We start from the raw sequence: 11,654 nt of genomic DNA on the forward strand, positions 1-11,654 counted from the left end.
AGAGAAGTATTCTTTGAGCCGTTTAGCGGAGTTGTTTATCTCGAAAATTGTGAAGTACCATGGTGTCCCAGTGAGTATTGTCTCGGATCGTGATCCACGATTCACATCGAAGTTTTGGGTGGCTTTATAGGAAGCTTTGGGCACGAGATTACTTTATAGTACGGCATATCATCCACAGACCGACGGTCAGTCAGAGAGAACTATTCAGACTTTGGAGGATATGCTGCGAGCTTCGGTGTTGCAGTTTGGTGATGCTTGGCACCAGCGGTTGGATCTGATGGAATTTGCTTACAACAACAGTTTTCATTCGAGCATTGGCATGGCGCCATTTGAGGCCTTGTATGGCAGAGCTTGTCGCACACCATTGTGTTGGTCAGAGGTTGGAGAAAGAGTTTTAGTGGGTCCGGAGATTGTCGAGGAGACTACCCAGAATGTTCAGGTGATTAAGTCTAACCTGAAAGCAGCTCAGGACAGGCAGAAAAGTTTAGCGGATCGGCATGCTACGGACAGAGTGTATGAGGTCGGAGATTGGGTATTTCTGAAGCTTTCACCGTGGAGAGGTGTTGTGCGATTCGGAAAGAAGGGGAAGTTGAGTCCCAGGTACATCGGACCATACATGGTCACAGAACGAGTTGGTGAGGTAGCTTACAGGTTGGAGTTGCCTCCGGAGTTGGCTAGAGTGCATAATGTTTTTCACGTGTCTATGCTCCGACACTATGTTGCTGATCCATCTCACGTGATACCTCCTCAACCGTTAGAGATTAACCCAGATTTGACGTATGACGAGGAACCGGTGACGATCCTTGATTGGAAAGAGAAGGTTCTAAGGAACAAGACGGTGAATTTAGTGAAGGTTCTGTGGAGGAATCATTCAGTCGAGGAAGCTACGTGGGAGACAGAAGATCGGATGAGGGATTTGTATCCTCGGTTGTACTTTGACCACTAGGGGTTGTTACTTGGTTGTTTTGAATTTCGGGACGAAATTCTATTAAGGTGGGAAGGTTGTGACATCCTGTCCCGGAAATATCGAAAACGTGCATATGAAATGACCCTTTTACCCCTAGCTTGTTTTCGTATTATTGTTTTTAGTTGTTTTGTGTGGTGTTGGCAAGCTTAGGGCCACACACACACACACTGTCTCACTCTCACTGTCTCTCTCTCTCTGTATCTCTCTCTCTTTCTTTCCCCCGAGAACCCCATTCCTTCTTCTTCATTTTGAAAACGTACGGACACACACACCAAACCCACCAAATCCTAGCAGATCGAGGAAACCAGGGGTACGGTAGTGATCGTGGGGTTGAGAGGAGTCCAGAGGTACCATTTTCAGGTAAGGTTGTAGCTGTTTTCACGTCATTTCGACAAGGTCCGTTTTAGTTACTATTCATGCAAACTTATTCTAGCGTGTTTTTGGACTTTTGAAGCTTGTAGTTTTGTTAGTGAGGTCCTAAGGAGCGTCGGAGTAGCTCGTTGGACGAATTTGGACGTCGGGAAGGCCTGGTTCGAAGTTGGCCGAGTTTGGAGTTTTTGGACAGGTATAATCTTGTAGTTTTAGACCTTAAAACTTGTTTGGACGTGTTCTTCTAGTTCTAAGGTTTAATTTGGTGCAAGAAACGTGAAAAATGGTGGAAAAATGAGCGAGAAAACCCAAGTTGCAGGTTTTCCCAGTTTCCGGTGCCGGCGACGTCGCCAGCGATTGAATGAAGAAGGCGACGGAATATTCCGTCAATTCTGACGGAATATTCCTGACGCCGTTAACGGAACCTGTTAGTTTTAACGGAATATTCCGGGGTTTTAACGGAATATTCCTGACGGCGTCAATTGACACCGTCAGTGTGCCTGGCACGTGGCCGCGCGTGGGGGCGCGTAGGTCCGTGCCTATTTCGGCGCGTGGGGGCGCGTGTGGGGTCCAAAAATTATTTTAAAAATATGGTTGTGATCCTGAGGTTGTGTAGAGCACGTTGGTATATTCAATTGTCCATTTTGAGCAATGTACGAGAAGTTATTACGAGAAATTGGTTATGTGCTTTAAAGTTAACGTTCTTATAGCTATTTCGCATATAGGTGACACGTACCCCGAGGACGAGCGTGCACACGCGAGGCAGGGGGGCTACGACCCTTCTACATACCAGTGAGTGGGCTTTTGGTTTTCCGTATATACCTATATACTATATTTTCCCAGAACTTGAATAAATGTTTATTCATTATGCCATGCATTACATTATCATTTTTCGTGCATCGTTGGGTACGTTATTAGTTGCATATATTTATGCATATGCATATTGGGTGCTGTGGACGCAAAGGTAAGTGCCAGGTAAGCGTTGTGCATGTTTATGTTTCAGTAATGGTTTGAGATAATTAGAGAGCTCATAACCTGCACCCCCAGTGTTAGTGCTCCCGCCCGTGGCCAGGGCACAGTCCTTCACGTGATGTTCACCTCCCGCACCTTATACTCACCTTGGATTCAGGGTAGGTGCACATGCCTGTCGTACAGACCACTTTAGGTGGTTCCGACTCGTAGGTGACCCGCGATTATTCGCCCAGTCTTCACGTGATCGTAGCACTTGTTTACACCCAGGCCTGTCGTACAGACCACTTTAGGTGGTTCCGACTCGTGGGCAGGTTTAGATATTGAGATTGAGATTTGAGCTCTAGATGCAGCCGTACAGGTCACGTTAGGTGACTCCGGCTGCCAGATTACATGATATTGATATGTTTATACCTGGGCACTTGCATATCGTTATGAGATTTTGGCATGGCATATTCTTGAGCATGTTTGGCATATCTACGCTTACGTATATATGTTTATTTTCTGGGAAGTATACAGGTTTTACGGCGAGGGGTTAGAAAGTATTTTATAAATGGTTTTCGAAAGCTTTGTTTTTGCCCACTCACGCTTTTGTTTTGCGCCCCTCCAGGTTTTAGTTGCTTAGCAGTTGCGGTGGTTTCTCCAGAGGACTTTTCGGCGTTTCTGACAGACACTTACCATTGTAGGGTCACCTTCGGGTGTACTATTGTTGTCTTTTTCGTTTGGGCTGCTATAGACCTGCTCTGAAATTGTATTTCACTTGCGCTAGCATTTGTTTAGTACTTTGTATGCTAGTTTTAATTTATTCGTACTTTTATATTATTACTTTATTAGCTTCCGCACGTGCACATGGCTACGTCACCTTAGTGTGACGGCCAGCACGCTCCAATCTCGGTCGGGGCGTGTCAGATAATAATTAATTAGTATATAAAACAATTGAAAAACAATAAGAACATAAAATAATTTATTTAGAATAAGGGCATTTTACTAGTCACATTGGTTTTCATTTTGATTCAGTTGAATTAGTAAAGAACTTATACGAAATTAGTACCATTTCTACTTGAGTTCCATAATATTTTAGTAAACAGTTTCAACAGGAATTGGATTCTGACCAATTTCTCTTATTCTAATTATGAATTAGTAAACGAGCTAGTGTAACCATCATACTCAATACACACAAATTATAATAAGTGGAACAACATAGTTAATGTTAAAATATAAATACATATACATAGAGAACAAGAGGGGACAATTGGCTCAACTCTCACTACCCTCAGCACATATTCTCCCCCGACGGTTTAGCTTATCATATAGTCAGCTTGCATGCATCTACGTATCATCACCGTACACGTAGCACTGGAAAACCTAGGAAGTGCATGATTCCTGCGTTTTTAGACGGTCTTGATTGATTATTAAACCCATGCATGCCCACATGTTCTCCATTAGGATGGCCGCTAAACTCAGTTAAGTCTCTAATTAAACTGGCAAAGCATTAGTTGAGGATGCGGGTCAAGAAGCTGGTGTGAGTTTAGTACTCGAGTAGGAATGTTTGATTCAATCATACACAAAATTATTAATCAAGATGCAAATTGCAAAGAAACAGATTAATAAAATGTATTAAGTAGCTTTCCAGATAGAATTAGGCTTAGATCACTCATTCCAACATATAAAAGTTTTAGCGAGGAAATATTACTCGCTAAATGTGTTGATTTAATTGCTCAGATGGTGTGACTTTAGTACTCTTGAAAACATAGTTAAATCTACACTGCCCCTCACAAATCACCACGACACATTTTGTCCATTTTACCTGTCCTTTGTGTCTCACTTCATCACCCTACTCCAAATCTGCTAAAAATTTCATCAAAGTCGTCGTTGATGTAGCACATGTGAAGTCAAACTATTTGCTAAATATATATTTATTTGATGAAGAAATTTTCAAATGCATGGGTCATACTGTGTGCTTTATAAAATTATCAATCAGTATATTATGAAATGATTTAAAAATAATCATACATTATAATATAAGTTGACGACATGCATAGTTGATATGTGATGTACTGCCATGCAACTAACAATGAAGCCAACTTGTTGGTGACTGGAGGTGCATGTCGTCTTTTATAGCTTGGTTCTCACGCTTTTCCTCTGCCTATTTCTTCTCTTTTTGCCTAATCCTTTTCTTTATCTGATGACCTGATCTGTTTTCATTTTCGTTTTTTATTTCTTGGCAAATCCACAGCCCTCATAGAGTCATAATTTTGGAGAAATAGAGTAGTGTTTGGTTTGGAGTATTGAACGGATCAAGGGGCAACACCTTTTCACAAAGTCCTCAAACTAAGGAGGAATTTTTTAATGTGACCGGAACACACGATAGTACAACACGTGTTTATATACAAGTGATCAGATTCTTGTGTTAAAATATTAATAACATAAAAAATAAAATTTATCACCACTTGTATAATACCATGCAATGCACCACTTGTATCACCAATATAAGAGGAGAGGACTAGGCTCATCCACAAATATCGGATCGCTGATCGCTGATCGCTTGGCTTTCGTTTGTTGCAACTTTTTAAAATAAAGTAAATTCACGATACGTTTGTGAATTTGTGATAGCAACTGACTGATATCAAACGTTATGTATTTGTAGCTTTCACGTACAAAGTCCTTATTAATATATGTTTATATACACAACAAGTTAAAAATGTTCAACTCTCGAACAAACTGCCTGCATGCAACATATGCATGCATTAGAAATTGATTGGAAATGCTTTTTCTTTTTCAGAAACCCGCAATATCGAAAGTTATAATAAAATGAAATAATATAAGTGTTTAAAGAAAAAAATATTTGTGTTTTTTGTTTAAATTTTTAATCCAAAACCACTTTGAACTTTTTATACCAAATTATTGTAAAATGACTTCTAGTCCTTACTCAATACCACAAAAGCAGATTCTTTCTTTTTAGTGTAGCAGTATCCAATTCAAATGCTTTCGAAATAACAAAACAAAAAACGGAATCCATTCTGTAAGTATAATTGACTTAGAGTCGATTGAAAGCATAATATTTTTTATCCTTATTTTCAATTAACCAATCGCAATGCGTATTTAGTATTTGCACATTTGAGCTAGCTGTGTAAGATATCAGAACTAATGCAAAGTTTGACGTATCGTTTAAAACGAATATGCATCAATCATGTTTGCCACCTGAATTTGAATATATGATCAAATAAGTGAGAGGTGAGAGAATATTGTTCCCAAACACCAGGAGTTATTTCAATTTCATAACTAAGAATATTGGAATTTGGAAATTTTCTTCTTAAGGAGAAATCTGGAAGAGATGTTTAATCAACAAAATTGAAAAACGAGGCACTTATATCAATTAAAACGCCCTATTAATTATCAACATTTTACATTTATTTATAAATTTAGAAACCGATGTACTTTATTTGCGGAAGATACAAGAACTTGGGAGAGAACTTAGTGCAACATATTTTTGCTCAGTAGCTTTGTTTACGTGGTGAGAAAACCATCAGTGATGAAGCTTATCGCACTTCGTCTCAATTGTATATGCTGTGAAAAAAAAAAAATTTGTTTGACAAGAACACAGCTAGCTAATCTTTCTTTTTTCTCAATTAGAATTCTATATCTGAACATTCATTGTGATATTTACTGAAATCAATCAATGAAAATCGGTGAATCGAAACTAAGCACAGAAACCCTCATCGATTGGATGTAGGGTTCGCACCAAAGTTTACAATCCCCACATACAAAGTTACTTCAGATAATTAAAAGTAAGGTTCACACTCATTAGTTTACTAATTATAATGAACTAATTAGTTTATTAATTAACTTAACAACCTTTATCATGGAAATAATAATAACTGCATTAATACCTTCTAACGGAGTCAGGCCTGTACAGTTACGGAGGAGCTCAAGGATACACAGCCTTTCAAGCGTTCAAGAATTACATTTCTGCTTACCAGGCCGGAGTGGTGCGTGAGAGGAAGACCCTCCTTCACACACTCGTCATACTTCTCCAAAGCAGACACAATGTCGCTGAAATCTGGCCGCTTCGTGGGGTTTGGCGCCCAGCAGCGCTTGATCAGGTGTGCCAGTGCCGGTTGACAACTAGCCGGCATTGGAGGCCGTTCATTCTGCACAATTAATACAAATAATGTTACAACACAGCATATATATATCATCAAATAAGAAAGTATAAATATTTCTGAGGCTAATGAAAGGAAAATGCAATTTGAAAAGGAAAATATTAGTCTTGTTACATGTAAGTAGACTTCTTCCTTACTGACAAATTAGATTTTGACGCGTGCATAAACTTTTCTTTTTGTAGTTTTAACGAGATATTTAGTTACATGTGCCAAACTGTAATTGGCAGTTAAAGAGGCATGCAGTATTTGTTTGAAAATAAGCATCTCACCTTCTCAGCCACAGCGAATGCAGCCTGCACAGGGGTCATTCCTTGGAAGGGAAGCAAAGCTGTTGTCAGCTCCCATAGAACAATCCCGAAACTGTAAACATCAACCTTCCGGGAATAAGGTTTCTCCTTGATCATCTCTGGTGCCATCCAACGATAAGTCCCCTTGTTTCCCTTGGTTTCCCGGCACTGTGTTTCAAGACACGATGTACCAAAATCCGCCACCTTAACTCTCATATCATCATTCAGAAGCAAGTTATTTGATTTGAGGTCCCTGTGGATCACCCCTTGTGAATGAAGATACTCCATTCCACGGGATATGTCGAGAGCTAACCTCAGAATTGTTTCTGTGGACAGAGAATATGGCTCTTTCTTGTTGAGATACATCCTCAATGTTCCTTGTGACATATATTCTGTGATTATACAGTACACAGGAGGCTTTTTACAAGCTGCAATAAACTTTAAAACAAAAAAGATTTCACCAATTTAGCAACACAAAACTCTAATTTGGATACAATAACTTCAACTATCATATATCATATGATCAGCAAGTGCTGATAGTCGATAATTACAAGATTAAAACCAGTTTAAAAGTCTATCTCATATTATGAGCTAAAATAATTCTAATTAGAAAAGTGATTTTCACACACTTATGTTTATTTTTGGACCGTTAGATTGAATACGTCAAGAGAAAATCGAGAAATAGAAACATAGCTGTGCAGAAATGATTTTCCTTCTATTGGAAATTCGGACATAAATCTTACCTGCACTATGTTGGGATGAAAGAGGCGCGAAAGCAGGGCAACTTCGGACTTGAATTGCTGCTCAAGTAAGCTTCTGGTCTCCTCCTTCTGGTTTGGAATCCTCACCATTTTCACAGCAACAGCTCTCTGCTTGTAGATTCCACGATAAATCCTACTGTGCGCACCAGACGCAAACTTGTTACCAATAAACAGCTGAGAAAGATCAGCCGTCCACTCCTGGTCCTCCTTTGAAACCTCCCAAGTTTCCACATTTTCTGAATCCAGTATCATAGACCATGAATCCAAGCTGTCAAACCTCTTCCTTTCCATGCTGTTAATTTCGGAATTGAACTGGGGATTCTTTGACGAGGAAGGATTTGGCAAAGGTTTGCTCTTCGACTTTCGCAGACGGAGCGCATGGAAACATGACGTCGCCATTGGTGTTAAGAAAAATTGGTTGGTAGTATACGAAATATGGGGAAATACTTTTTATTTCTGTCAAAACAAACAATCAAAAGGTATTTTCCTTCTGAATGTGTGTATTGATTTCATGAAGTGCATGAACTGATTCCGAAACATGAGTTTCGAAGATTAGTGGATTACATACGTGGGTTTTCATCAAGAACCGGAACAGATACGTGATCGGCGAAAAAGCTTGGAAATTTTTGGAGAAAAAACAGAGAGATAGAAGAACCAAGAGACTATTTTCCATGAAAATGATAAGCTATTTGTTGTTGGTTATCAAATCTTGAGTGAATGAGTGGAGGAAGAAATCTTGTGATGAAAGCAAAGTGGATGGAGATGGAGGTAATAATTTGATTTCATGGTTTGAAGAAGAAATGGAGGTCCAAAGGGAAGAGAAAATAGGGCAAGAAAGTGAAGATTTTGCAGATGAAGAGAGAGGGATTTTCACGGTTGTTTTGTTTGTGGTAGGATAAGGAGGGTTAGGTCGTTCAGCCGTAGAAAAGATGAGATGAATTCAGAGGCAGAGATTTCAGGGGTGGCTCGTGATTTGCTCTCTTCAAAAGTCTACTTTTTCTTTTCTTTTTTTTTAGAGGGAGAGAGATAGACCAGCTACTCTGTTGTGTTTCTGTGGCAGGTTTTTTTTAGCATCATCAGGGCGAAGTGGCTACAGTGCGAAAGGTCTTTTTAAACTGTACTCAACTGTAATGCCACTTATTCTGTACTCAAATGTCATACAAGAAGAGAAAAACTTTTGTCCAACGACATGTTACTCTGTATTCAAAACTAATCATCAATTGTAATATAAAAAAATAAAAACGTGATAGTACGTAATTCACTTAGAATACCGCCGCATGTCAGATGGTATTGGCAAGAAGAAGAAAAAAATGTCATGCATGGCAAGGGCTTCCACCCCAGAATTCAAATTTACACAACTGGCAAAGACTGGTGGGCTGAGTGACAACAGAAAAGTGGCTGAACTTGAGCCACATCACGTTACATGTTAGGTTTTCTCAACGGATATAATTCCTCTGATTTAAATTTAACCATTTTCAAAATTAAAGAATTGCATCAACATTTCACTCTTCTTTAATCAAGAGGGTTTGGGAATTGGGATTCAGAATTGTCTAAATGATCTATTACTTTTCACATCATATGATATGCTTTTGATTACATTACCACTCTGTCGAAAAGAATACCGACGGCAAAAGCATTATGCTAAGCCGACTCAAACACCGAGAGACAAAACTAGGGGAGAAAATGAGATTAGAAAACCCGGCAGGCCTAGCTGTAAACGATGGATACTAGGCGTTATGCGTATAGACCCGTGCAGTGTTGTAGCTAACGCATTAAGTATCCCTCCTGGGGAGTACGTTTGCAAGAATATTACTCAAAGGAATTGACAAGGGCCCGCACAAGCTCTGAAGCGCGTAGTTTAATTCGATGCATAGCGAATGACCTTATCAGGGCTCTAAGCTACACTAAGAGAAGGGAAACAGGTTTGAACCGAAAGACAGCAAATTGAAGTGGAATGCCTTATTCACCAAGGCCACCCACCACTTAGTATCAATATGATATGATGCTCGACAATGTCTAATGGAATTTTGATGATTCCCCCAATTGAATATTGGCTAATCTTCTTTATTATATCCTTTGATTCTTGAAGAAAACTTGATGGCTCTGTTTTATGTCAACACCATACCAGGTATAATACTTGGACACATGCCTTAAACTTAATCATTCATCCCACAACTTTATTCCAAATTTAAGGAGAAAAGAGTGGATGTGGGGTGGGGAGCTGAGGGATCTCATTGGTATGGAATCCGATTAAAGGGCAAGCATGCATATAAAGAAATGAATATTACCTAATAATGTACTGAAATGATGTTGGAATCAAATTAAAGAGTTTATATTCCGCTACTCGTCAGATGTACGTGTGTGGTTCTTAGCCATCTGATGTTTTTCGGAGTTTACATAAATCAACGGTAAAATATATAGTTGGATCTCTGTGTTGTCAAATTACTTGAACAACCTAAAAAGAGATGTACATGAACAAATATGCAATGCGATAACAGAACAGTACAAGACGATCTAAAAACATGAAGAAATTAATATAGTTAGCTGTAGGCAGAGTAATTCTTGCATTTACGTACCTCACTCATGCCATTTCGGGTTCGAAAAACTCGTGTAGCACCGGAAACAATGCAAAAGTTTCTGCGTTCTAGGCCAGTTTTCCCCGCAATCCGGGCCGAGCACTTGGTACAATCAAACATCAAAGAGGGTATTGGGGATCTCCAAAGCTCCTGTAAATGAAAGAATGAGATAGCTATCGATAAACGGTAAATAACCAACAGACAATAGAGAGAGAAACGCAATAAAATCGAACTTGGGGCGACCAGAATAACGGATTCCAAGGATTAGAGGATAACCGAACTACGTAGCTCATGTGAGGGACGTTCTCCGCGGACATTTGTTGGTCAGACTGCAACAAGGGTTGCAGTGAACGCTCAAGGGAAGCTTCGTTAGATGACAATCCGCCATCACAACTTTTATTATAGAGTATATATATATATATATATATATAATTTAATCTGTCGAAATTGAATATGTTTGTGTACGTTGGTGGGGAAGAAGAAGATTTTGTTTTAGTAGAAAGAACTAGGGTTTCGATGGGACTATATATCTGTCGAAAGGGGGTTTCCAATAGGTAACTGAAATATGTAATGCTTGTTGGGCAAGGAACACAAGTGTAGATACTCAATATTTTTTCATGAATCTGCACCCAAAACTTCTGATGAAAATTGCATTGTTCACACAAAACTGTTGGTAACAAAAGGTTTTTAATCAGTTTTGTAAACCTATGAAGAACATTTCGATAAAACTCAACAATATCATTTTTCAGAAAAAACCGTAACCCATAACTCACTGCTTCCACCAATTCACTCTTCAAATCCAATCTCAAGCCTAACGTTAGGAATCTAACCGTAGCCGAGCTCTAATAATTTAGAGAAAATACAAAGCTATAAATTCCAGCTTTGTGCCGTGAACATGGTACCGAAATCAAATCCAGCCATGGCATTGCCGCCAGAGTTGATCTAACTGGTTGCACAGACCGTTTCCTGAGTCTAAACAAGCATGCTTCTAGGAATATCAAAAACCAGAAGACCACACGTTTTCCAGAGGAAAACCTGCATTGCAAAAAAGAACAGTAATCAGAAATACAAGCAAATGACTAGCTTTGGCTAAAGCAAATAGGAACTAATCAATCTACTTCTCATTCTCCTTGGCGACGCACCAAATCTGCAGTAGATACGACAATCACCATCAGTTTAAAGACCACAATAATACGTTCATAAAAAAAATCATCATATTAATCTCACTATATAACATCAAATAAAACCGAATGAAAGACTAGCACATGATACATTGCATATTCTCATTGTAACAAAAAAAAATTCCAGCAAGAACCTTAATCGTCCTGGTCACCTAATCCGATCATCTCTTTCTTCTGCCATGCTCTCGTACTGAAAGGGTAATTGTTTCTCCAGCTCCAACATTGTAGTAAGCAAGCGACAGATTGTCTTTGAGAAAGCCGGGTTTTCCACTGAGTTTCTGTTTATTTGCAGGAAGCTGTGTTGAATAAGAAGAGTATCCAAGATAACTCTAATGATCCCAAAAAGAAGAAAATAGAGCACACTATTAAAGAAAGCTTACA

At 39.1% G+C, this 11,654-nt stretch overlaps 1 protein-coding gene and 1 pseudogene across 1 annotated transcript; both read right to left on the reverse strand.

Moving 5' to 3' along the window:
* Positions 1-5,693: 5,693 nt before the first annotated feature.
* On the reverse strand, positions 5,694-8,482 carry LOC137721164 (serine/threonine/tyrosine-protein kinase HT1-like). Its single transcript, XM_068460275.1, has 4 exons — positions 7,499-8,482; positions 6,738-7,193; positions 6,196-6,456; positions 5,694-5,872 (listed from the first exon to the last, which is right to left on the reverse strand). The coding sequence occupies exons 1-3, from the start codon at positions 7,913-7,915 to the stop codon at positions 6,208-6,210; spliced, it is 1,122 nt and encodes a 373-aa protein (XP_068316376.1). The 5' UTR covers positions 7,916-8,482; the 3' UTR covers positions 5,694-5,872; positions 6,196-6,207.
* Positions 8,483-11,064: 2,582 nt separating this feature from the next.
* LOC137726890 (probable splicing factor 3A subunit 1) overlaps positions 11,065-11,654 on the reverse strand; it is a 5,686-nt pseudogene continuing 5,096 nt past the window's right edge.

This window comes from Pyrus communis, chromosome 2, assembly GCF_963583255.1.
Source record: "Pyrus communis chromosome 2, drPyrComm1.1, whole genome shotgun sequence".
NCBI classification, from domain to species: domain Eukaryota; kingdom Viridiplantae; phylum Streptophyta; class Magnoliopsida; order Rosales; family Rosaceae; genus Pyrus; species Pyrus communis.

Excerpts from the sequence above, each read along its gene's own strand:
- LOC137721164 (XM_068460275.1), bottom strand. The coding sequence starts at position 7,915 with ATGGCGACGTCATGTTTCCATGCGCTCCGTCTGCGAAAGTCGAAGAGC. Across the intron at positions 7,194-7,498 it reads TTCATCCCAACATAGTGCAG|TTTATTGCAGCTTGTAAAAA; the intron begins GTAAGATTTATG and ends TTTGTTTTAAAG. Across the intron at positions 6,457-6,737 it reads CATTCGCTGTGGCTGAGAAG|AATGAACGGCCTCCAATGCC; the intron begins GTGAGATGCTTA and ends TTAATTGTGCAG.